This window comes from Chamaea fasciata, unplaced genomic scaffold (assembly GCF_029207755.1).
Source record: "Chamaea fasciata isolate MVZ Bird 193981 ecotype frontalis unplaced genomic scaffold, bChaFas1.0.hap1 SCAF_6, whole genome shotgun sequence".
NCBI lineage: Eukaryota > Metazoa > Chordata > Aves > Passeriformes > Sylviidae > Chamaea > Chamaea fasciata.
The window spans coordinates 31,289,578-31,317,299 of record NW_027094091.1 but is presented as its reverse complement, the minus strand read 5'-3'; the positions used below and the strand labels follow the sequence as shown (position 1 = coordinate 31,317,299).

Genomic DNA, 27,722 nt, shown 5'->3' with positions numbered 1-27,722 from the left:
TTGTTGCTTCCACACGGTTCCTTTCCGCGTCTGCCTGGCATGGTGATACAGATGTGCTGGGTTGGGTCGCTCTCACTCCCCACTTCTGTTAAGCCCCTCCTATACACAGATGTGGGAAGAGGGCCCTGCTGCCCCGGCAGGTGGGCTTCGTTTCTGCCCCTTAATATTAGAATGGGATTCTATCTGGGGGGCAATCCCACGCTTTGTCTGCCCGGCTCGCCGGCCGCAGCAGGTTGCTGCTCGGGGCCCCACAGATGTGTGCAGGCTGACCGGGGCTGCTCTCGGGCCTTCCGCCGCCGCGGTGCTCCCCGCCCAGGGCGGTGCGTGCCCGCCGGGGTTTGTTTCGCCTAGCAACGCCTGCCGGGCCGCAGGCAGCGGGCACCTCCTGTCGGAAGCCGCCGGCCCCTCGACGGGGCTTGCGGCACCGGGCAGGGGCTCCCGCCCTACGCTGCCATGAAGGTGGCGGCCCCGGGGCGGGCCTCTCCTCTCCAGGCTGCGCCGCACCCCGCCGCCCCCCAGCCCGCGACCCCCGTCCGGCGGCGGCCGCGCCGCGGGCAGGGCCGGCCGCACCCCGCTCCCGGCGCCGAGCGCCACGGACAAGGAGCCCGGGGAGCGGGCGGCGGCCAAAGGGCTGATCATCACCCTGCCCGACATAGAGGAGGAGGCGGCGGCCGAGGGCGACGAGGTGGCGGCCGGCATCCCACGGAGTCCCGCGTGAGTGAGCGCCCCGCAGACCTACGGGAGTACGGGGGAGGTGTTCGCCCCTCACTCCTGTGGCTTCCTTCCACCTGGCTTTTCCTGCCTCTGGGTGTCCTGAGAGGGACCGAACATCTCCGTGGGCAGGGTTTTCCTTTCCCCGGCAGTATGCCGGATGCAGGGAAGCGCACCTTCACGGGCAGGAGCGATGGCTCGCACGGGGCTGTGTGCGGCGCCGTAAGGAACGAAGGGCTGGAAAACGCTCGGGGTTCCGCGTGGAAGGGGACGGCCGTCAGAGCCCGGCCCCGCACGGCCGGAGGAAAATTGTCCCGTCCCCACCTCGGGATGCTCAGGGAGAGAAGCCGAGGTCCAGAGGGCGCGCACGGGATGGTGAGCTTGAGTAGGTATCGTGAAGGACCCTCACGTAGGTGTGTGAGTTGTATCAAGTTCTGTCCCGAAGTTGCTACTGCGCATCAAAGCAGGCGTTTCGGCCACTGCCTAGTGAGATTGCCAAGTGTCAGTAACAGGTGTGATACTTGGTTTGGATGCTTCTGTGTTTCATTTTCAAGTCTCACCTTGAAACGTTTAGGGTTTGCTGCAGATAAAAGAAGCCTGTTAAATATGTGTGCTCGCATTTGGTGATATTTTGCTACAGCAAAGGTATACTGAAGTGGTTTCTTAGTGTATTTGAAACAGAAGACCTTATAAAAGTGAGCAACAGTTGCATTACTGTATTGGTGGAATTTTTCATACTACTACAAAAAAAGGGAAGCTACTGTATATACTTCATGGACATCTGTAATTGCTGCTTCTGTAGTAGAAATCTGTTAATCTTTATTACTGACAATCAGAAGAACAGTAATGTTTTGTTAGGTGTTGATAGGAATGAATGTATATTTAAGTTTTTTAAAGTCTTTTTAGGTCTTTAGTATTTAAGTCTTTAAGTATTTTTAAGTCTTTAGGACTGCAATCTCTTCTAGTACACTTAAATTTTCAGATGGATTGTGGAACCTTTGCTTTACATTTGGCTTCCATGTAGCATAATATTTAAAGTAGGAGCAAAAATCCTCCCTGATCTACTTCTTTTCTTTTCCCTGACTCCAATCTAGAGCTTTTTATTTTGTTTCAGAATATATTGTAAGCTCTTTCAGGCTTAACCTTTTACTGTATTTGTGTAAAATAGTAGCCTTTTGTGAATAGGGAGGTTAATCTGGTTTTATGTGTAGTAACAGAGTTCTCTTTATAAGATGTTTGGTGCTTTATATAAATAATGCCACCACAAATCAGTGTTATGTCCCTGTAATTTTCCCCTAGCTGCTTCTTTTTCAGTACCAAAAAAAGCCAAATAAAATGTCTATGACTTCTATCATTAAAAAAATTAAAGAATGGAATTCACTCTTAAAACAATCTGATTGTATTGGGATGAAGAATTTGTGTCCAGCAAAATACTCATTTTGACTTGGTATTGAATCACTTCTAATTGATATCACCTAATTATCCGTAACTTATTCTTTTGTATGCATGGTGGCATTTCAAATATTTTATTCGTAGCAGTAAATGTTATACCGATAAGGTATTGTCTGTCTTCAAAAAACCAAAACCAAACCCGTAAGAGGTAGAAGAAGGAATAAGATACATCACTTTGGCAAGGAAAGTCTATACCTCCACATTAGCATTTTTTTAATTAGATGGTTTCACTTAAGCTTTTAGAAGCATCTTAATTAAATATTGAAAACCTTAGTATTCCTTGCTTAGAGTTGAGATTGGAATTTGTGAGTTACAGAATATGATAATATATTGTTGGTAGTTATACAGAGGAAGCTTTTGCTTACCTAAATAAAGTTCCTTCATGATAAGTTTTATTGCTGTTTAAAATGATTTAGAAGACATCAACGGCCAGTGTATTTTCACTGATAGCAATCTATCTATGAGTAATTGGTTAATAAAGGAAAAGATCCATTTTATGTCTTAGTATTTTTTTCTTAAGTACAAACAAGTTGATAGCAATGACAGTACATGGAGAGTGCAAAATAGTGAAAATTTGAAAGTAACTTCTATCTTTCCCAGATATGCTAAATTTTCTGATTTCCACAACTACCAACAAGTTTACTTAATAGTGTAGAGGGCTAAACTATGGCAGGACTTTACATTTACTACTTATTTACATAGCAGTTTCAGGTTCTTTTAACCAAATTGAAGGAGGATTTATAATAAATTTTTTCTTCATAATGGAGAAAAAAAATTCCGTTTTTTACTCTTATTTGAAAGAAAATATATATTCGGCTTTAAAAGACCATGACATTTCTTGAGAGGATAAGAAGACGCCTTATGCTACACTTAGAACAATATATTAACGTACCAAGATGCATAGATTCCTTTTTAAAGAACCCTTATTATTGCTATCCCAACATGTTGCAACAGGTAGGCGAGATAACAACCCCTACCTAGTCTAAAGATAAATTGCAAAGCTTAAGTTACATTGTTTAGGGGTGGGTTAATATTTTGTAGAAACTAATTTTATTGCTCCCTATTTTCAGAATGATTCTGACACATGGAAAAAACATGTTTGCGAACTTGGTATGAGAAGTGTATCTTTATCTGTGATGTACAAATATCACTATCTTTTGTAAATTTTTATTTCTCAAGGCTCAAGCTTTGGGTTTCAAAATTATTAACTTTGAAAATGTGGATATAAGTAATCTGATGAGCTGCAGAAGTGGGTGGAAACTCTGATTCCCTGTCTCCTGTTTTACCCACTAAAAGCAATAGATCTCTTCTCTCTGTAATGCATACTAACCGAGATAGGGCATTGTAGTGTTACTAAGCTGGTGACTTCCCTTATTGTACTGATCTAAAAGAGTAAATATAGTAATGTGGTGGTTTGCCACGGTCTATTTCTTCATTGCAATTAAATGTACAAGAACTCAGAGGTAAATTTTAATTTGGTACTACATGGTACTATCATCTACACTCTCTAGATGGATGCAACTAAAAATAACTACTAACATTTAGTTATATTGTATATAAACCTCAGGTTTTGGAAAATGTTATGGACATCCAACAATGGTTTGGGCTGCAAGGGACCTTAAAGGTCATCTAGTTCCAATCCCCCTGCCATGGGCAGGGACACCTTCTGCTAGACCAGATTGCTCAAAGCCCCATCCAACTTAGCCTGGAACACTTCAGGGATGGGGCATCCACAACTTCTCTGGGCAACCTGTTCCAGTGCCTCACCACTCTCACAGTAAGGAATTTCTCCCCAGTATCTAAACCTGCCCTCTTTCAGTTTAAAGCCCTTGTCCTACCACTACATGTCTTTGTAAGAAGTCCCTCTCCAGGGAAGAAGTCCCTGTCCTTGCAGGCCCCCTTTAGGTAATAGAAGCCTTCTCTAAGGTCTCCCCTTTTCTTCTCCAGGCTGAACGATCCCTGCACTCTCAGCCTGTCCTCATAGGACAGGTGTTCCAGCTCTCTGATCATCTTCATGGCCTTGCTCTGGGATTGCTCCAAGAGGCTGACATCTTTGTTATGCTGGGGGTACATGAGCTAGATGCAGTACAAACTAATCAACTAGAGAATAAATGTTTAAAAAAATTTAAAAAGCAACCACAAAGTTGCTAAACCCAAAGGCTGAGCCCTTTAATTGTTCTTAGATGCAGCGAACTTGGTTGTTTGTTGGAAAATAAGATGATACCTTTACAACCAGGCATTTTATTTCTGATCTAGTGCTCAAAAAGCAGGATTATTAAGTCAACCATGAAAAGAAGAGGAAGGGCCCTCAGTCTATATTGTTACTCTTAACTGTCACGAACTCCTCTAAATTTTGTGAGTTAGAGGACTATTTCTTTTTTACTGTTTGTCAATGTAGAATTCAGCGTACTTTGTTCATGGGGGGTCACACGTTTAGTTAAGGTTTGGGCTCATAATGGGCATTTTTTTTCTTCATCAATATTTTTGGTAAGGAAGAAGATTCTTGGATACTACAGTAGTTTGGGGAAAATTTGTGGTCTTTCCAGTGGTGAGATCATTCCTGTCAGTTTTATCAAATGCTAAAGGAATTAGAGATTTCTTGTCTCACAAAATACTTGGGACTGAATCAATCAGTCTTTTCTCACTGTTGCTACAGTTTTGTTGGAAAAGTTTTGATGTAGTGTGAACGTCTACTTGTGCATGTATGTACACTATATGGACAACAAGTGTGGGGATTTCTGTGCTGATTTGAGTCCTTCACTTGAAGACGTATGTTCATAATGTTCAGAAGTTGGCACATGATAGTTTTTACATCCTTACTCTGCTTCTGTCTCCTGAGTAGATGCTGCGTTTTTAATTCAGTATGAGAATGATGTTGATAACACACCGATGTTTGGTTGTTGCTAAGCAGTGTTTACCCCAAGTCGAGGACTTTTCAGTGTCCCAGGCTCTGCCAGTGAGGAAGTGCACAAAAAGCTGTGAGGGAGCATGGCCAGGAGAGCTGGCCTGAACTGGACAAAGGGATATTCCATTCAGGTGGTGAGCAGTGGTATTGTGCAATTGCTTTTTATTTGCACCTTCTCTCTCTCTCTCTCTCTCTCTCTCTCTCTTTATCTCTCTCTCTGGTTTTTAGGAAAGGAGTTGTGGTTGTGGGATAAATAAAGGGTCATTACTTTGTTTTTCAGCAGTGCCTTTCTTCCAGTACACCACCATGGAAATCTCACTACAGCAAAAGTAGAGGAAAGCTTTCAGGCCCTCAAATCCCTTTGGCTACATCATATTTTAGCAATATGACATATCATGACATCTCAAGCCATGGGTATTTAGGGTTACAGAGGAAGGAAAAAAGTATTTAGTATGCCTGAGCATATGCAGATTAAGGTCTCCCCACAATTGCATTGCTTCACTCTGTGCTATAGAACTCTTGCCACACAACATTTAAGATTTTTTTTTTTTTTAAATTCCAAGAGGATAAAGTCCTGCACCTGTTCTCAGTGGTTCATTATGTGTGCAATTTTCTTCAGAGATCAATGAACAGAAGGGAAAACGTGTTCCAATCTCTACGACGTTATGCTGCTGAAAAAAGTCTGATTAAAAAAAAAAATTACTGGGTTTCCAAATTTACATAAAAAGAATACACAGGGAAAGTCTTGTGGATCACTTCCAAGTGTTTTGTTTGGGTGCTGCTCTCTCCCTGTCTGTTCAGACAGACACTTGATCCTGCAGCCGTAAATGCCTCCTATCAGATCCAAAGAAATAAAACACCTTCTCTAAGACACTAATTAGCATTCTTTATTATTGCAGTTAATTAAGATGATAGAATTTTTTTCAATGTTGATTCATAATCAATATTAAAAAGTCGTATTTACTTCTATAGTATCTTGCACTCAGAAATTTATATTTCCTATAACCAAGAATTATACTTGCAGTTACATTTTTACAGTCAATCAAAATTACAAATTGATTTAAAATTATATATATAATACTTGGCAAGCTCATGCCATCTTGAATGAATTTCAAAATTATAAAGCCTCTAAAGTTTGCCAAAGAATAAAATTACTACATACAAATAAGCCTGTCCTTAAAATTAGTTTATTCTTACTTTGTTTTATAAAGATAGGAAGAGACTTCCATACAGATCATGGTTGGAAAAGCCTTAAATCTGTCTCAGGATTTAATATGAAAATGTCTAACAAGAGGCATTGCACTTAAGTTTATGTACTACAAATAGCTGCCTGAGATGCTCTGTTGTATGCACACAGATTGAGATTGTATTAAAAAAGATGCCCTACTTTTAGTGTTAGTGATTTAAGAAAATAATTACATTCATTTCTTTATTATTTTTCTTCTCTCCAGTTGCAATAACAAGTGAAGACCTTGACCCTAAAGGGAAGCAGGTCTTGGGTAGAAGAGATGATTTTGAGTGCACCTAGTGAGCACTCTGTGCAGTAGGCTGCCACAGAGGACTGACAAACTGTAGATGGTGATGCAGGCAAGCACAGAGAAACCTTCATGCTTTCATTCCAATGCTACCTACTTTTTAAACCAAGTGAGGCTTTTATGTTTATTTATGAAGGAAATTTTAGCAACATATGAAGAAAATTGACATTGTGGCAGATTATGGTAATTTGGTCACATCAAAAAGATAGTCACCCGGAGTTCAACTGTATGAATGCTCCCAAGGTAGTTTGATCATTAAAGCATCAGTAACCCATACATAGCTTCAAAGACACTAAGTGACATTTTTCTAAAAGGAAAGGGACAATCAGGTGGTATGATTAAACACTATTAGTGGAAAAACTCTGATAAAGATTTGTATTTTCTTGCTTCAGATATAGTCAGTACTTCATTTGTTGAAAACCAGATGACTGAAAGCACTGAAACACTTCTGGCAGTGCTCGTTAATAGAGATGAGAGCAAAATGAAAATTATCTCCAAGCCTGGAGTGACACTTATCAGTGGAGATGAGCTATAATTTTTTGGAGTGCATTTTTGCTAGCTGTCAAGCCTCTGGCATGTTCAGTAACAGTAATGACAAAGATGTGTTGCTGGAAGCTAGGAAGGTCAACATTTACTATATTACCTTTCAAGGCAGGTTTATTTTTCCTTTTCCTTTATAAGCCGTGCCATTTCTAAACAAACAAGCCAAACATAGCTGCCTTAAAATTTCTACAGAAGACTAGATGAATGTTCTGTTAAATTTCTCATTATTCTATTTCATTTACATGCACCTTCTGGACTTACCTCAGCTAAACTATTCCAAGGATGCTTTGTCAAGATATGCCACAATGAGCCTGACTAGGAGAAAGCTGAGGCTTAGGGATTGTAAGCAAGGACAGGCATTGTTGTCATCTACCTGTATTTTCTTTGTATTGCTGCAATAAGTGATCAAATGCTGAGCCAAACTGACTGCTTTCATGCGCTGTGAAAGTGACTGGATATGTCTCATAAAAGGTCCAGACTCCTGAAGGAAGGATTCGGTGCTGCTGTATTAACCAGGTGTTAGAATGCTCAGTCCTGGCACAGTTGTTACAGCAGTCTTCAGATAGTACAACCTCCTCTGTGATCTGCTGATGATATTTAATACTGTCTGTTATACCTGGCAGTTTGTAGTCACTGAAGTTGTTACAAGAGTGAAAGTCCTCTTCCTAAACATCCTCTCAATCTTGAAAAAGATGTGTTTTGTCAAGCAGTTGAGGGAGAGCTTACCATGGCTGACTGCAACCAAGTTAGACTGCCTGACCTAGAGGGGAAAGAATGGGTGTATTTCTTATGAATTTAGTATCTTCTGTGATATAAATATTCAACTGCAATACTGCGATGCATGGCTGGAATGTTGTACATTATTGATGTGGAAAAGTAGTCATGTCATGTCATGTCTGTTTCTTGCTTGCTCCAAAAGTGAAGCACCATTAGCTGGTAAATGTGTGGAAGGACCATTTTGTCCAGTGACAGTTTCTCAGTGTTGTTTGCAGCAAATTTGTACATTCTGTTCAGTGAACAAGATGCTGACCAGGAGTGTCTATTCACTTCCAAGAAAATGCCTATGACAGGTGGGTGCTGTGCTGAGAGTGACCCTTTACAGAGGAATATTTGAGCAGGCTGGATTTGTGTAGTTACGGCTTCTGTTCACTATGCCACTTCAAAGAAGAGTAAGAAATAGACTTCCATGGTAATTGTTCCAGACCAGTTTAAGAAAGGTTGGTGTGATTTCAAAATCTGTTTTTTTCCCCACAGATGTATTTCCACATTTATTTTAGAGTGAGATTATAGTTCGTTTTTTTTTGTACTCTCTCATCAAAGTTTTATAGAAATCTGGCATACAAATAATAATCTCTTGGTTTTACAAACCAAGTGTGGGGTAGGCAAACAAGCAGAAAGTGAGAATATGACTGAAATGAATAAAGAGAATCATTAAGGTTGGAAAAGACCTCTAAATCATTAAGTCCAACCATTAATCCAGCACTGATGTGTTCACCATTAAACCGTGTCCCCAAGTGCCCCACCTACACTTCCAGGGTTGGTGATTCCACCACTTTCCTAGGCAGCCTATTGCAAAGCTTGGCCACTCTTTCAGTGAAGATTATTTTCCTAATACCCAATCTAAACCTCCTCTGGCACAACTTAAGGCTGTTTCTGCTCATCCTGCCACTCACTACTTGGGAGGAGACAACACCACCTACCTGGCTACAAACTCCTTTCAGGTAGTTGTAGAGAGTGATCAAGTCCCCCCTGAGCTTTCTTTTTCTCTAGGTCTAACTGCCCCAGCTGTAAATGGTAGCTTAAAAGAGAAAACATATCTTCTCATGAGAGCATGATGTGGTTAGTATGTTTATTGTTGTAACAAATAATGCTTCCAAAATAGTAAAGAACATGTAAAGATGGGAAATTTGAGAAAATTAATTATTTCAGACAACAAGTCAGCCACTTTTTTAGAGATTATTATATTGTACATTGTTGGCAAGGGAGCAATGCATAATAAATATTTTCTATCAGGGGCCATGGCTACAAAATAGACTTTGAATCATCTGTTAAAGAGATCTCATGGCACGTCTGACAGATAATAAAGTTAGCATTTTTCTCTGTTAATTGACTTTTCTAAACTCCTCTGGTTGAACACCTTTTGGCATGTCCTCTGATAGTTCTCTCCATTTCCAAATTAGAAAGATGGAAATAATATTAATACTAATAATATACTTCTTCACAATTATTTATCCACATAATTATCATTGTGTTGGTTGGAAAGGAAGAAGGGGCTTGGTTTACAGAGTGCAAATGATATTGTGGGGTTTTGTGGTGGTAAGGTGTGGGGGCGACCAATGGCTGAATCTTGTTGCAATGGCAAAAAAGCCTTCCAAAAGGGTTGCACAGAATTTAACTTTTGCTCTTAGTCTCTGCACTGAGGAAATGTAGGACAAAGTGGAAGGTTAAAATTTTATTTTTTTAACCAGGGCATAACTTGCTGTTCTAGATTTCATCTGCCTGGATAAGTTTGTCTTGACAAAGGACTATTACTGTGTATGTGTGCGTGTCTGAGATGCTGGACAAACCTGCTCCTATAAAACAGTGCTTGTTAAGGACAAGGAAAGTTATTACACATGCAGTTTCTTAATGATTTACTGACACAGAATGGGGCAGGGCTCTGAAGAATGTGGAACTTTTCTTACCAAACAGGTTAAAAAAAAATTATCAAAGAACAAATGCTAGGCATTTTATATACACCTTTCTTAGTGAGTAACATTTTGTTTGGTTATGAAACTTTAAATGTTTTCTAAATGCTGATGCTTGTTTTCCTGTAAGCTGAGGCTTCATATGCCTTGCTTTTTCAGTCCTAATTTTAAGCATATTTAATGTTGCCTTTCTTTTTCTTTTCTCTTTCTTGTATTTTCTTCTTGCGTATGAGCAGATCTGCTTCCTCCTTTAAGAGAGGCTTTCTGCAAAATATGTAGACGCCAGAGTTTTTATGTCCTGGAACTAGAGATGAATGGAGCTAGTGGATTACTGGAGCTAGTATAAATCTGCAGCTGACAGTCTATGCTCTGCCCTGGCACCCGTGCTGAGGAAGGTCGGTGACGTGCACAAGGGTAGTTCCGAGGAGAACTCAATTAACAAGGAAAAATCTTTATGTAGTTGGCCAGCATCGCATCACCTTTGTTCATCGCCTTTCATAAGGCGAGGGAAACCTCTGGTCAGAAAGACCAAGCTCGGCGTTCTTTGGCCGCGTGTTGCGAGGCGAGAGATGGGGAGATCGCGCTCCTCCGGCCCAGGCGGAGGCATGAGCGTTTTGCGGGGAGGCCCGGAGGGGTGCCAGGCCTTGCGGCGGGGCGTGGCGCAGCGCGGGGAGCCCGCGGGCGGGCGGTGCGGGCTGGCCGGGGCCGCCGCCGCCGGGCCGGTGCGAGGGGCGCCCGCCGCGCCGCCATGCGCAGGGCGCGGGCTGCCGGCGCGCCGGGCGGCTGCGGCCGGGGGCTGCTCGTCCTGGGGTGAGTGTGGCGGCGGGGCCGGGGCTGCCGGTCCCGGGGGGAGTGAGTGTGGCGGCGGGGCCGGGGCTGCCGGTCCCGGGGGGAGTGAGTGTGGCGGCGGGGCCGGGGCTGCCGGTCCCGGGGGGAGTGAGTGTGGCGGCGGGGCGGTGTGCGCGGCCGTCCTGCCGGGGCGGCGGGAGCGCTGCCGCGGTGTAAGCAGACAGCGGTATTGTTGTCCCCGTTTAATGCCCGTCGCTGCGGAGCTTTCGGTGAGCAAGCAGGAGCTGCACCAGCTTCTGGTGTTTGCTTGCCAGCGCAGGGGAAGTGATGCTATATATGTGCTGGGAGGGGTTTTTCCTTTCGTTGTATTGCAATAATTTCCTGGCACATCTAATGGCATGTGATCCAGGGAGTCAGGAGACGTAGTACAACAATATGCAGTGGAAAATGTGGCAGAAACACTGCTTTGCACCACCTCACATCAAGACAAGAGGACGCAGCCTGAAGTTGTGCTAGGGGAGATTTAGCTTGGATATTAGTAAACAGAAGGTAACAGTAAATGATTTCCTCCTCCAATGGTGTTTCATGGGAATCTGACCTGGGCAGTTTGAGCAGGTAAAGAGCAGTGAAGTGTGAAACCTTGGTGGTGCCATTAACTTGTAAGAACAAGGGTCAGCTATGAAAAAAATTGAAAGATCTTATAAGCCTGCCTGAGCAATAACATGGCAAATGTTAGACCGAGAGGGATGTATAGGAACAGAAGGAAACAGCATTCCATGTAGAAGATGGACAGATGGACCGTGAGCTCAGTGTTACTTCTGGGAAATAGATCTTACTGTTAGGACAAAGGACAAAATGAGACTCAAGTCATGGGACTGGACTTTATGAATATTCATAAAGCCTCCTGGTGCTCACTGGCCAAAAGCAGATGCCTAGGCAGGAGAGAGAATATGAAGTGCAAACACATGGAAATGCTTTCCACTGCTGTTGTACCAGCCTCCAAGAATTTAAAACTTAAGGTCTTCCCTCGTGAGAAGTTCAAACTTTTGGTAGGGTTTTGGTGTCTTCTTAACTAAGACCTAGCAGTAGGATGTGTTATGTTGTCCATTTGAGTGGGGAGTTTGATTTTGACATATTTTTAGTATGTGTAATGACAAGGTAAATATCACAAAGGATAGAAAGAAGACAGAACGAACTGTTGCAGGGCCAATTTACAGTTCTTGTCTAAAGAAATTAAAAAAATTCTTGAGCTGTTTTCTTGTAGTTACTCATTCACAAATGTACTTTGATGCAGTCATGCCGCTGTGAGGGTTTTATAGCATGAAAATAGGTGAAGTAATCTGTTGTTGTGTTTCCAAGGAACACTTTCACACCTCTGTGTATGAAGAGGTGGGTTTAGCATATTAATGACCCAACTTCATGTATCGAATGTAATATGTAATTATGAACAGCTGTGTAATTATTAACAGTTTCCATCTAAAAAACCAACCAATCAAAAAACCGCAACATAAAGCCTCACCCCCCCCCCAAACAAAGGAAAAAAAACCATTCCTTCATTAAATTGCTGTATGGGCAATTACTGGTTTGTGCCTTTGCTCTGTTGTTGCAGTAGTGAGGTGCTGCTTCATTTGTGTGTGCTTCTTGCAAAATTTGAACTGCAAAATCGAAGGAGGATGCTGGTGGAGTAAAACAAGTCTCAGAGTACATTTTTTTTGAAATTTATACTTACCTTTGTAAGTAAGGCAAATAAAAACTATTTTAAAACAAGGTAGTTTGTTCCAAGCAAATGTTTGTCCTGATGGATAGGATTGAAAAATTGAAAAATTCAACAGAATAGTTGTCTTCCTCCTCTCCTCCTTTCCCCTGCCCTCCTCACCTCCCCCCTCTTGCAGTGCAGATGTGAATTAACTTTATTTAAAATTATGGAATGTTACATTTCTGTGTTTATAGGAAGGGACTGTCCAGAGGTTCCCCAAATCGATGTCTCTCTGGAAAAACTGGAGTGTCTCTTCCATCAGTTTTTGCAAGAAATGTGCAAGAAGCCATTGACAATTACACCTGGTATGCATGTACTTCTGAAATAATACTTAATTAAGTCACTTTTGACTTAGATATTTCCAGATTGGAATTAATTTTCACTAATCATTTTTCCAGTCATTCTCATGGTTAATAATTATTGGACAATATAATGTAGGATTCAAATTGACCTTATCTTCTGTTTAAAGGGTTTGAACTTTATTCCTGGTTTGTGATATGGATTTGAGTGTTTTAAGACTATAGTAGAGGGCACTGATTAGGTCTGGAAGGAAAATCAGACTTCATGATTAAGTTGAAATCATGTTCACCAATGTTGCAGGTTAGTTAACTTTCAAGAAGTTTCATTCCAGATGACTTACACTGGTTAGGATTTGCCTGGCCTGCACATCCAATTGCTACTGCTTTCCCCCTATCCTGGGGTGTGTGGTAGCTGGCAGGGACCAGCTAGAACTTTGGGGGCTTGAGTTGCTGCAGCTCAAATTTTAAAGTGCACCAGATTTAGCAACATAAAAAGCCCTGCATAGAAACATGTAATGCAGTGCTATTTCAAACATTTGTAGAGATATTGTGCTTAGTTTTGCAAAGGTTTTTTTGTGGCAAGTTCTAATGTGAAGGAGTTAAAGAAAGCTTGTTATCTTTCATGTGTTTTTCATGTGATCACCAGCTGACGTGGAGAAACCAAAATAATTGTTCGAGCTGGAAATATAGATACATGCATATAATTATATTCAAATACTTACACACATACATATGCATATTTTAGAGTGCCATAGAGTTGCAATGATGTATGTACATGCAAAAGCATAATAGTGTAGGAGGAATTGCCTTTAAGGCACTAAATGGTAGTAACAGGAGCAGGTATTCACTCTACTTTAAAATGCCTGCTTGCACCATTTACTTGATTGGTTGCTTTATTTAAAAGATGTTTATACAGAAAATAATTCGTGTCCTTCACTTTAATTTGTCTTCTTTTCAGTGAGACACTTTCATCACTTTCATCTAGTGGTTGTACGACACCTGCAGCATTGAATAATTCCTGGTCTGGAATAAACAGCTATACTACTAGTTTGTCTACTGAAAGAAGTTCCATTTACTCCTGGAGGGATGATGTATGTCACAGAATCTTTTACAGTACCCTTTCTCTAAGTATTGTAGAAAGTACTAGTTTTTACTGATGTTGGACATGTAGCACCTCATCCATAATAGGCTAATGAATAAGTGTATTAATTGAATATTTAAAAAAATAGTTTTGGTTGCAAGTTGGTATTGGTGCAGCTAATGTGTAACAAAGGAAAGTGGAATAAAATGATGATTGATGAAATTCAGGGAAAACAAAGCTGTTTTACTGTAGAAGGTAGGCTTAGGTTTCTGGGTCCAAGTGAATGATAAAACGTCTTTTTAAACACTGTATAGTGCAGGCAATGTCTAAATTGCACTGTTCTCAATGTTTTCAGTTATAAAGTACATTCATGAACATGCATATAAACTTCCCAGTCTTGGTAAATACTTAGCTCTTACATAAACTTAGTTACTTTGTGTAGGTGATGCAGGGAGAGGTTGTGTCTGTTACAAAGACTGACCTCTGAGGCATATCTGGTGCAAGCTGCCAGTGTTTAATAAATCCAAAAACATTGTAGTTGCTGCCACTTCCATTTCAGAAAGCCTTCTGTGACTGGTAGTTCTTGCCATTCTTTTTGCCTAATGCCCAAACCTTTAGGCTACTGACCCCATCTGTTGATTCCAGCCCTTTAGGAGAAAGCCTGACTCTGGGTATTACAGTAATCTATGTGAGAGTTATTTTCTCATTTCTTTTCAGTGTGATCCCTTCTATTGTCTGAAGTGCTTTGAGGCATTCTGCTGGAAGTGAACCAGCATGATTTGGGGCTTGAATTTTACCAGTGTTTTTACTGTGTCAAAGTATCTAATGTGAGTGGCAGATGTCATCACAAACAGTTCCCAGATGAGGAACCCTCAGCCAAGTGCTTGTCTCTGCATCACTGGATAAAATCAGGCACTTCTCTACTATTTTCATTTGCCTCTATGCTAACCTAGTCTCTAGTTACACTGAGTTGTAGGTTCGGTGAAGAAGTATGGAAGGGCATTTCTCACGCTGACACCTGTTTCCTAAGCACTAGGCCAGGTTACACAGGCATCAGGTGCCCCCTCTCTGCCCTCTTAGTTGCTGTGCTTAGAAAGGAAGAAGAAGAGCACTTCCTGAAAGTGCAGGGAGTTATGGTGCCCTGGGTGCTAGAGATGCAGTGTGCGTGCTTCACACTGGCACAGGAACAAGCTGGGAGTCCAAACAACTTATAACTGGTTTGGGGGTTTTTTTGTATTTTTTAATGTGGGCTAATTCTAGGCAGCTATATGTTATATGTTAATGTTAAAGAAATGCAGTCCTGTAGTTCCTTTTTGCTAAATCAACTTCTTCAGGCCAGCTATATGGGATTTTTTGTTGGTGGTTTTTTTTTGTGGTGTTTTTTTTTTTTTTTTTTTTTGTATTGTAGTATAAAAATTGTGTCCAAAATATAAAATCTGAACATGCATTCTGACATGCTCAGCCAAGTTGATTCATGTTGTTCTGTTCTTTAAATATCATGGAAATTTTAGTATACATGCATATTTGCTAACAAGTATTAACTTTATAATATATAGGAATTTGATAAAGCCAACACGCAGAGAGTGCATCAGTTATTCTGGGAGATTGATGAAATGCTGTTTGAAGGAAAAGTGACTTCCCAAACAGAGAACCTGCAGGCAGAATGTGAAGATTGGGTTGAACAATTTCCTCATATAAGGTAAGGAAATTCTTGCTAGCAGTCATTTTAATCAGTTACCATTCTAATTTGAATTTTTGGGGGGGTACCCTCTTATGGTTTGGGCATCAGCAACACTGGTGCATTGAAATCTGTATCTCTGGGACTGAACTGTGCCATAGTTGCTATGTAAATCTGGGCAGTGGTGCTTTAGCAACTGATACCGTTTATTTTGATTAATAAAACGATTACAGGCAAAGTTGTTCAGAAATTATTTTATTATATAATTTAGTATATATTTATTAGAGTTGCTGTCACCTTTTCTCTCTTCCTCTCTATATTATGCATGTTGGAGTTTGCACATTTTCTGAACTTTAACTGTAGCCTTAACTTTGGATGTAAACATTTTTGATTAGCACTTCTACTCACATTGATGGGTACCGGAGTTGGATAAGTGAAGTCACAGCAGATGTTTTTTGTCTTCTGCATCCATTTTTAAATGTATATTACAGAGTTTTTTGATAAGAAAGGAAGTGTATTTACTTTTGTCTGCCTTTAGAGCAATCTAAGAAGTTTACTATTTGATCTTAAAATTTATAAACTAGAATCTCATCTTGTGTAAATCAGCTTAACTTTAATGACTTAAATACTAGGCAATATTAAGGTAATGCACAGGGCTCTGGCCTCTCAAAGCAGATGTAAGTTGTACTTTTGCATTGCCTACTGTTTGCAGGTGTTTGTATTCTGGATATTTGAATATGGCTAAGGTTTCCATCTATGATACTGCCTGTTCTCTCCTTTTTATTCAGGGTTGTAGGAAAGCAGCTCCTAGTGCCAAAGGATGAAGGCTTTCAGCATTTTCAGAGCAGAAATGATGCCCATGTAGATACTAAGTGTGTGCCTGGCCTCCTTGAATGTACTGGTCATACAAAAGAGTATGTTAATCTTTTAAGGTTTTTGTTTTGATCTTCCCCTTTCAGAAATGCGTACAAATATTACTTTTGTATTACTGAAACATGTCAGTATAATTAAATATGCACTTTCTTCTCTCTTTGAATGTTTAATTCTCATTTTCTCGATTTTTTTTCAGGCTTTGCATCTCAGGCTCTAAACTGATCCCAACAGCATCACCAATACATACATCACCAGATTCAAGTTCCACTAGGCTTTCTGCTTCAGACTCAGCCATGTATTCCTTCCTGGAAGAAGAAATTTATGATGAGGATGGAAAAATAGAGGAATATCTTGCCTTTGACAACAAGGAACTGTAAATAGCAGATATATGTGTTTTTGAAGAATGTAATGAAAAATTACCAATGAACTGAGTCAGAGTTCATAAACTGTGTTTCTCTTCTGTATGATATAGTTCCTTCTGGCCCTGTGTTCAGTAGCACAGTGGTCAGAACACTCACTGGGCATGTCAAAGAATTAGGTATGTTGTTTTTCTAGTGGTTTAAAGCTCACATCTCCCATTTCAGAGGAATGTTGTCACCGGTAGGGACAGGAAAGAACCACACTCACTCAGGTTCAGAGGTGAGCAGAGAAAGAGAGGAAGTTTATTATGATTTGGGATTTAAATAGGATTTGGAGTTTGATCAAGGATTGGTAGATGAGAGGAACACCTTTCTGACCCCAGTGGTCCGTTCACCAGTCTGTCACAGGCTGGTATTACAACAATCTACTTGTTTATGTTACATTTGTGAGAGATTCACTAGAACTATGTAAACATCATCAGAAGGCTTGAAGAATCAGGGCGACAGAATGTGTTTTAACCACTAGTTGATTTGAGGAATTTGATGCATGGTCATTCAATAAAATGAGTATTTAATTTTGAGATGGGGTAGAATGAAGGCATCCCTTCTCCCCAAGTGAGTGCCTTGAACATCAGATTGTTCAGTATCATTACATTGTTTGTGCTGTCATTGTCTGTCCTAATGAGTCTTAAATTCTTTCTGTGCATAGTAGAACAGCTTTGTGAGGAGAGCTGCAGGTTTACAGCCTGCATTTAGGGCACTCTTGTGAGCCCCAAGTAATTCAGTCATGTTCTTGACAGTGCAGCCTAGGTTTCCTGCGAGCCGGTTGAATGTTCCAGCAGCTAGGCTACTGGGTGGATGAAGGATCATCATGTGCTGTTTTCTATAAGGCCTCTAAAGGGGGAAAACTTTGCTAGGACTCATTGGCCACAAAGCACAGCTTTTTGTGCTAAGGCTTTATGCACACTCAGAACAAAGGCATGGTTGTTCTGAAAACTTGAGAACCAGACAGGGACCCTTTCAGTGCTCTTTTTGAAAGAGAAGGCTGGGGTTGCTGCCTTTTTAGGAAGTTTTATGTTTAAGAATACTCTCAGTAGTCTTTTCTCTTTGTTTTACTAAGTAAGCAAATGTAATTTGGGAGAGAGACTTGTCTGAAGGTATGTTTCTCTCTTTCGTCTCCTTCATATGCTTCCTGTTTCCTTCAGTCCTGAAATACCTTGTTCTCCATAACTAAAACAGTAGGTGTTAAAAAGCCTGATGGGAGAACAGCTTGGTCACTTTTGTGATTTGGACCACTGAGCCGCATCTCATGTACAGTTAAGAATTACGCAGTGAGGTTTGAGGAAGAAGTGAAGAAGTGACGGAGAAGAGAAAGGGAGGTAGTAGAAACTAGTAGGGGTTTGGAATCATCTTTTTGAGCTCAAAAAAAATCCCCAAAAACATTCCTTAGAAAAAATATGATGGCATTAAAAAAAAAGTCAAAACTTTCTTCCTGAGAGGGTGTATTAGACTATTCTTATCATACTGCAGAAATCCTTTAAAGTTGTTTCATCTTTGATAAATGGTGGAAAATTGCAGATGCGTGCAGTTACACAGGTCATGCTGAGAAAAGAAATTTTCTATGTGAGAGTCCTCTTGACAAATAAAACAGATGTTGTTGCCTATGTTACTGTAAAAATCATAGGATTTAGTCTCAAATGACTATGGGCCACATACAAAACTTTTTCCTAGACCTGTAGATCTTTCTGTTGTAATGCCCTAATGGGATTTTTAAATTTTTCAATGGAAAGCAAATGAAAGAGAAATTAGAAAGAAATGAAAGAGTATTTAGGTTCTCTTCCCTTAGGTGAATTTGAGTTTTTTTGTTATCTCCAGCTGACTGCCTTTTCTTCCATTTGTATGTTTTTCTATTGAAGGGTGTTGGGGAGGGAAGTCAATTCCCATGGGAATTCTTTTGAATTTGTTTCCTTTATTAGTGAGGATGAGATTTGGGAACAAAAGAAAAAGCGTCTTTCTGAGAAGAGGTGTAAGCGTGGCATTCCCCCTGTTTCTCCCAATGCCTGTATCAAAGATGCTGTGGCTTCTGAAGTATTTGATCATATCTGGAGCAATGTCATTGGAATATTGGAGGAACTGATTAAAAAAAATTGGGAAACTAGTATCCCAGGTATTTGATATTTTCAATTGAAAATATGGTATTTGTTGAAACTATTTCAGAAAAGTCATCCTTCCCTATCCTCTTAAATTAAGCAAATTGTCCAAGCTTTAGTTGAGATAACCAGTGCTGTAGAACTGTAACATATGTAATGCCTTGCCATGAGAATGTGTGCATACACATGCATCTAAAATAAAACTTCCTTCCTAATTTTCAGGGAGTTTTGTATGAGAGGTGTAAAAAGAAAAGTACTGACTGAAATAGCTTCATTGCAAGAGGGCATGTTTAAAAAATATAAAAATATTAATCATTGACTTGAAAATGCAAATTGATGCTGTTAGTCATCATTAGTCAGGGGATCACTGACGGTGTGATCTGGATCTGGAACCTTGGAATCAGAGTCTCCTAGTCCTCACTGTTTAAGCTTCATTAATAAAAAGAACCCTTGGGTAGTCAGAATGTTAAAGTGAGATAGACAGGCTTGGTAATGTGCAGGAGTTTATGAGTCCACTATAGCACTATAGGATGAAGGACAGGTGACACATATAATTTTATTTTATGTTTCCATATTCTAACAGACTGTAGGTGAGGAAAAGGAAAAGCTAGGAAAATTAAGTAGAAGTGAAAATCTGTTTAGTGTGCAAGTCTTTGGAAGCCGAGGGAAATTTCAGTTCTTTCAATGTGTTTTAAAAGGACAGAAGAAATAGAAGAATACCTGTGTGGGTCTTTAAAGTTACCTCTAATGTAAGGTACACTCAACCTCATATAAGAATACAACAAAGTAAGAAATGGCAAAATTTCTCTGAATGCTTGCAGCATCAGAACTTAACATTTCAGGTTTTGTAATTTAAAAGTTCTTTTGACACCACATGTGGATTGTTTAGCTCTCAGTATTATGGTTTAGGGAGGATCATTTAGCAGTATTATGATAGGTTTGCCCTTTTATATTTTTGAAGGTCATCAGCTGATTACAAATAGCTAGTATTTCAACTAGGAAGGAAAAGAATTTGGGTTTACAATAGAAATAAGATGGTAGCATATACCCAAAATGAAACAGTGTATAGCTGCTGACAGACAAGGCTAGTATCAATAGACTTTTTATTTAATATATATTTAAAGTTTTGGGTTTTTTTTTACTCCTTAAAAAGGAAAATCTCTGGGGATTTTTAGACAGCATTTCAATGGTCTTGTATTTTTTTAAACAACCACCTCCAAATCTACCTGTATAGGCCTGCTTGTATGTCAGCGTCAGATAAAGCATAGACAAATGGAAATGCTTTCAAAAACCCATAATTTGTGTGAGATTTTTAAATAGCATGGAAACGTAAAGCTATGTGAAAGTCTTTATTTACTGTGTAGTGTAATAGTGTTTTAACCCCAAGAAATAATGGCTGGTAAACATAGAAAATACTTCTTATTCCCTCCACTTTTTTTGCTGTTGTGCAGAGTGTGACCAACAAATAGAAAAACTGAAAACTGTTACAGCAAAACTGCCACATTTTCCAGTCGTTCATATTATAGCAGATGCTGGGACCATTCCTCTTTCCAAAGGCTCTGAAACACGAAGTGTATCTTTTGGGGCTCATTCTGTTTCATCACAGGTAAAAATAAAACAAACCTTTCCGTGAAATACTCTTTTTTTCTTCAAACTTTGGACAGTCTTGATCGAAACTTGAAAAGGCTCTTTTTCTTTATTTCCTCTTTTATTTTAATACCAATTAGGTGTACTTAAAGTAATTTAATTAAAAATGAGGTTTCATTCAATGTTCATTTTTTTGTTTCTTGTCACTTGTTTTAATTTGGTGGTCTGTAAAGGTACAGTTTAGCACAAAAGTACAATTTAGTACAATTTAACAAGGTATTGCTGCCATTGATTTACAAAGTCTTGCTAAATTCGACTCTGTCCTTAAAAACTAATTCTGCTTTTGTTGTGATACAGTAATTTCTCCCTGGTAGAATTAAGAAGACAAAGTATGATGTGAAGTTGCAACTTGAAGTACTTTTCTCACAACACTGCAAGTTTCAGACTCTCCCATTCCTTCTGTTTTTCTTTGCTTCTTGTGAAAGGGGACTCTGAAGTACATCCACCAGCCAACTGGCACTAGGCCTTACCTGTCTTTGTGGAAGCTCATGCTTATACTGATAAAATGTCTTATTTTGTCCTGCTTGCTGTCTCCTCCCTCTGTCTCCTGATTCGTGTTTTGCACATTTGTTCCCTTTTTCAGCCACTGCTTCTGTTTGTTTTTTTCTCTCTGGTCTCTCTCTGTTGAGTTCAAGTGACTTCATTTTCTTCCATCAGCTCCCTTTCCATGCTTGCTAAACAGTGAGGAAAGACAGCACAGCAGTCTTGGTTCTCTCCATAGGTGTGTGTTGTTCTGTAGTGGCCCCAGCAGCCAGGAGAAGTAAAATGTTTTGATAAATCATGCCCCTGAGCTGAGGGAAAATGGAAAGTTTGAAAAATCAAACTCTGGCTTTGACTGAAATTTGTATTGTAAATCAAGTTGCAATTCAGTAACTAAATTACACAAGTTGTGTTTATAAAAATCTGTTTAGGGTAAGTAAAAGAAAAAAGCATAGTTGCCCCATCTACTCCTGAGAATTCTACTGAAAAATTTTAACAGGAACTTTTGTAAAAAACAAGTAAAATACCTCTAAACTATGTGCTTTTTGAGATCTTCCTTCTAGAAAAGTAAAGGTTAACACATAGTTCTTGCTTTTAATAGGTTCACCGTTTCTCCAGCAAATTCTATAGTGATCTGAATGGTGTGATGACAATTCAAGCAAAACCACTCCAACAGAGGCATGCTGCCACACCAGAAAAAATACAGTAGGCGATACTGACTTTTTAAAAATATGACATAATTCACATTATGTAAAAAATGTCTTGCCATTAAAAAAAAATATTAAAAGGCAGTGATCTTGTGTGTAGCACTGATATGATAGTAATTTCCAGAGGTTGAAATGTTGCACTGTTAAACCCTTGTTTTTCTTGATCTTTATTCCTTATTTCTTTCTCTTTCCCTAGAAATGAGCAGGAAGACAAACAGCGTAGCATTACCTCCAGCACTCCAAATTCAGCACATGGGAGACTGGGGAGAATTTGTGATAACAGTGTCCTCTCATCATCTCCAGCTCTGTTGGCATCTTCTAGGAAACTACCAAGGTTACCTTCTCTCACCTCTGACCGACCCTGCTCAGAAGTTCCTAATACGCAAAATGATAGAATCCGTAAAGGCAAGAAATTGTGAGTTTTTCATTTTATTCTTTTCCCAGAACTTCACTGAAATTTCACCAATGAAGGTTTTGCAAAATACTTGAGAACAAACCTGCAATTTATTATTAATTGTAGAATTCAGAGGGATGAAGAAAGCAAGCAGAGCCATGATTTTTTGAGGAATTTGTTTTACTTCTTTATTGCTGTATTAGGTGCTGTTACTTTCTGTAGCGGAGCTTTACAAAGAAATGTGCTGCTTAATACCTTCATTTTACTTCAATGAAGAAGTCTGTCATGTGAATGCTCCTAAAAGAGGAACCTTTAAAATTCTGTAGGGTTGGCAGCAGGGATCGTTTATCTTCTGCTCACATGCCTGCAACCTGGAACAAGTTACCACCAATAAACTCCGAGGCTGTTGAACAACATGTTTCAGTACCTCAAGTGCAGCAGAGCTCTGTAAGTTGTCTTCATTTTTTTACTGGTGAAGAACTTCAAGGTATTTAGAAATAAACTACACTATGTCACTGGTTGAAATGAGTAATTTTACAACCTATGTTGGTTTGTATTTAATTCACAGTTTTAACATGCTAATGTGTGTTATATTGGGGTGCAATTACAATGCAAGAGAAGGCAGTTTAAAACCTTAGGTCACAGACAGATCACAGTGGAAAGACTTCTCTGGCAACAGAAAAACCTGGTTAAAAAAAAAAAAAAAGCTAAAAAGAACCAAGAACATAATAACAAGATAGTAATCTTGCTCTTCTATGCATCTGAATTTAAATAGCTATTTTCAGTGTTTTATTCACTAATGTTAGGTTTTAAGAATTAGAAAATTATGCTGACTGAAGTAGAAAAGGATAACAACTGAAAAAATCCAGATCTTATATTAACCTATTTTTGAAGGTTGGAATAAATCACCAGAATGAAAGTAAATTACCATGTTGATATATCAACATGCCAACATAGAAATAGTCTTGCATCTGTTTAAAAAACAGGCAAACACTTAAATTGGTGCTTTTGGTTATTGAAAACATATTTTTCTTATCTTCTTGTGAACTTTTGTATGTCCACAGAAAAAGAAATACTTCAGCTTTTTCAATTGCTGCCTTCTCTTTTTTTCATTCTCTCAGCATCAAGGACGATATGCTCATAGCAGAGTGTCAAGTGCAGTAGCTGGCAGAACAGAGCAGCAGCCACTCAGAGAAAGAACTGTTACTGTTAATCAGTTTTCAAGACCCAACACAACTCATACATTTAGGGTATGTTACAGTGTAAGTGGAGACATGGAAAAAGGGAAGAGGTTTTCTTTCATGCCCACTGTGGGTTTACAGAAAGTCTCATTTTTAGGTCTCTCCGGACTTCTGATGTGCAGGGATTCCTGCTACCTGTAGAGAGGAGGACGCTAGAAGTCTTGAGGAGGGTGTGGGACTGTTGTATGAAGAAGAATTTTTTTTCAGGTTTTGAGGGTGTGTGTAGAAGTGTGCAGTTTTAGTGCTGTGCAAGCAAGAGCTTTTTGCACTTTGGTCGGATCCGGTCTGCTGGATTAGATCATAAAAACCATAATCAAACCCTTCCTATAGATTAGTGGATCACACTAGCTAAGGGTATATCTTTTCTTTTTGCAGAGAAACACACCTCAGAAGAAGTCACTGACTCCTGTGGATTTTGGTAACCACAGAAGGACTGGTCAAGGATTTTTGATAACAGGTAGGCAAATAAGAATGACTTGGAAGGTAAAAGGCCAACAAAACCTATTAACCCATCATACTGTCAAAAAAAATTTAGTGCTTAGGGAGAGTCATCCCAGCATAAAAGAAGAACAGGTTTTCTTGGCAGGATCTTTTGAGTTTGGTTTTGAAGTTTCTTCTCACTTGTTTTGAGGACTTCCTAACCTCTTGTGGGTAGGAAGTCTGTGAAGCTTCTTTTTCTTGTTATGACATGGGAGGAAAAGGATTCTGTCTCATCTGATCTCATCTCTTTTTTTTTTTTAATATTTTTGGTTTTTGCTTTTGTTTGTATTTTGACATACATACAACTATAACAAGAGTATGTGGTGTACGGGCTAGGTATTTTTAGAGCTGCTAGAGTAGTAACACTGTACTGTTGCATACTTGTGAAGTGCTCATGACAAATTTTATTTTAGGTCTGAAATTAACAAACTTTTTGTGTGGAAAAAAAATAGATTTTAAAATGTGTATTTTTAACAAAAATATAAAACTCTCATAAAAAATAGTGATTTGCAGCTCTGTCTTGAATTTACAACCCCAAAAAAGAGAGCAACCCTATGTAGCTCAGTTTGTTCCATTCTTACAATAAAGCTGACTAGCTAGTTCCTGGTGTATTTAGTCTTTTTAAGTAACCTTTATTGTTTGGAAGCTTCTTGAGTTTAAATAATGACATCATTGACATGATTATATAACAGGTGACGTAAGAATAAGGGCAGATTAGCAAATACTGATCTGAGCACATTGGTGGAACTAACTCATATATAATCTTGGAGTGTCTTTCAGAAACTACAATTAACAATGTTTTATATTTTCCAGGTTCACAGAATTACTCCAGATCCTTTCAGAGAAATCCTCCAACCGCAAGAAAAGATTTTAGATTGCCTCTTAACCTGTTTTAGGAAGAAACAGAAACCCTCTGCAGTGAATGAAAGACTGAAGCACTAAATTTGCCACTTAGTATCTTGTGTAACAAAGAAGGTGTGCATATGCTGGTGTGTGCTGAGCCTTGCAATCTTGAGGAGGACTGCATTACCTTCTTTTAAAATTATTTGACCAGGCGTTAGATTGAAAATTAGAGCAAAATGAAATAAATGGTTGAGGTGTCTGCTCTGGTTGCCTTTATCAAGAGACTGTGGTTGCACTTTCTTCTCAGGCACTCCTTCTTTCTATGCCTTTCCTAGGGAATTGTTTTTCTACCTATCAAACAAGATACATTTAGAACATAAAGTGCTGTTCCAACTTTTTTGGTTTTCTTAAGGATAGTCTGTCTAAATATTAGTCATATGTAAAATTTATACTTTTAGACAGGAATGTGCAGTACTTCCTTTTTAACTACTATTTTAACTTTTCTTCATTTTTCAGTCTGTCTGCTTATTATTACATGATGATAATATTTGATCTCTTACAAATATTATCTGTACCAACCTTTTGTTCTTCCTTTTGAAATCTCATTTATTGCTGTTCTAATCATCAGTAACTGGGAACTGCTGGGATAAACTTTGTTTACAGCAAGTAACATTTTCCCTTCCAAGCCAGACGTGTTTATAGATGCTGAGCAACTGAACCACATGCTGACAAATCTGTAAGACCATTCCCACTTTTTGGGATTCCTTGTACAAATGAAGAGAAGAGAAGAGCAACAAGCATCTGCTTCTGCAGCTTAAAAATAAAGATTTGCTAATTACTAGAGCACAATGAATTCTCTCAGGTGGCAAGAGAGGGGAAGAGGGATGTTTGCTGTCTACCAGAAGTATTTTAACATTTCTCTCTTTTCATCAGTTTTTGGGCACCTGACAATCACTGGTCATCTTACATCCTGATAATCGTTATGGACTCATTCCAGGTTGGAAGGGATCTCAAGGATCATCTGGTCCTATATTTGTTGGCAAAAGCACAGTCTGGATGAGACGGCCCATCACCCTGTACAGCTGAATTGTAGTGTCCAGTGTTGGGGAATCCACCACTTCCCACATAATGAAGAGATTATTCCAATGGCTGATTATTCTCATTGTGAAAAGTTTTCCTCTTGTGCCCAGTTGGAATCTTTCCAGGGAATTTGCACACATCGCTCCTTACTTTCCCATGAGACTCCTTATGAAAAGGTAATCTCCATCTTCTTAGTAGCCACTCTTAAATATAGGAACACGGTAATAAGGTTTTCTCAACCTTTCCTCACACAACCAGCTACCCAGTAAGTTGGTCCTTTTTGCCCTTTACTGTACGTTCTCCACCCTGCCCACATCTTTCATGTATAGCAGGGACCAAAACTGAACACAATATTGCAGGTGTGGCCTGACCAGAACTGAGTAGGATGGTTACTTCATTTCTCCTGGTGTTGGTGTAGCCAAGTCTTGTGTTTGCTTTCTTTGCTCCAGCAGGAAACTGTTCACTCATACTGAGCTGCTTGTCTACCAGGACCCCCAGGTCCCTTTCCATAGAGCTGTTCCCTAACCAGGTAGATCCCCAGCCTGTTTTCCATGTGCAGGACCTTATATTTGCCCGTACTGAACTCCAGAAACTTCTTGTTAGCCTAATTTTTCAGCCTGTCCAGGTCTTCCTGCAGGATAGCTCTCCCTTCCAAAGTGTCCACTGCCTCACACAGTTTGGTATCACTGACAAACTTCATCCAGGTACACTTGATCCCATAATCCAGACCACTGATGAAGATAGTGAACAGTGCTGGGCCCGGTATCATTCCTTGGGGGACTCCATTTGTGGAGGTTGCCAATGTGAAAGGGAGCAATTTACCACCACCCTGGGGATGTCGCCGGTCAGCCAATTCCCCACCCACCACATGGATCACACATCCACACCATAACATCCACATTTCTGTAGGAGGCCGTGGGAAACCGTATCAAAAGCCTTGGAGATATCCAAGTAGACAATGTTCACCGGTGGCCCCACATCAGCCAAGCAGGTTCATTTGTTGTAAGAGGCAATCAGGTTTGTCAAGCACAATTTGTCATTGGTCAATCTGTGCTGGCTTTTCCTAATCATGGGCTTCATTTGACTTGTAACAGCCCCCAGGAAAATTTATTCCATAGGTTTCCCAGGGACTGAAGTAATACAGATGGGCCTGTAATTTTCTGGATCCACTCTGAAATCCTTGTAGATAGGAGTGGCATTAGCCTTCTTTTATTCTTCTCGTATGTCCCTCAAATTCCACAACTCGAAGATTATGAAGAGTGGCCTCGCAGCTATATCGGCCAGCTGTCCATGGTTGGATACTGTCAGAATGCATCAGTGTGTAGAGGTCAAGCTCCTGTAATAGTTCACATACCAACCCTTCCTTCACAGACAGTGGGTCTGTGTGCATCAGCCCCGATTTTTTTACCAAGGCCTGGTGCTGAGTGAAGAAAGCGTTGAGTACCTCTGCCTTTTCAGCCTTGTTCGTGACTAATTCATCTCTCCTGTTAAACGCAAATACTTTTCTTCTGTCTCTGCTTGTTTACATACCTGACCTGGTTTCAGCTGGCATAGAATTTATTTTCATCCTAGTAGCTGGCGCAGTGCTGTCTTTTAATTGGTATGAGGATAATATTGGTTACACCCTAATGTTTTAGTTCTTGTTGTGTTTGCCCTACATCAAAGACTTTTCAGTGTCCCATACTCTGCCAGTGAGAAAGTCCACAAGGAGCTGTAAAGGAGCATGGCCAGGACAGCTGATCTCAACTGGTCAAAGGGGTATTCCATACCACAGGAGGCCCTGCTCAGTACATGAACTGGCGGGCAGGCAGAGCTGGGAGGGAGCTATTGCTGCTTGGGGGTGGACTGAGGTCAGTGGGTGGTAAGCAATTGTTTTGTGTAATTGCTTCTTGGGTTTTGTTCCTCTCTCTTCTTTTCCTGTTTTCATTTTATTTTATTTCAATCATTAAACTTTTCTTATCTCAATGCATGGGTTTTATCTTTGTTCTGATACTCCTTTCTCTTCCACTGGGGTGAGGTGTATGCGAGGTAC

At 39.9% G+C, this 27,722-nt stretch overlaps 1 protein-coding gene across 1 annotated transcript; it reads left to right on the top strand.

Moving 5' to 3' along the window:
- The first annotated feature begins 453 nt into the window (after nt 1-453).
- On the top strand, nt 454-27,655 carry FAM149A (family with sequence similarity 149 member A). Its single transcript, XM_066185864.1, is given in 15 exon segments — nt 454-473; nt 475-714; nt 12,573-12,683; nt 13,636-13,768; nt 15,315-15,457; nt 16,225-16,350; nt 16,506-16,682; nt 18,645-18,835; nt 20,270-20,424; nt 21,547-21,650; nt 21,849-22,067; nt 22,373-22,493; nt 23,168-23,296; nt 23,663-23,744; nt 24,581-27,655. Coding segments are annotated over 15 exon segments (2,034 nt in total). The 3' UTR covers nt 24,664-27,655.
- Nucleotides 27,656-27,722: the final 67 nt, after the last annotated feature.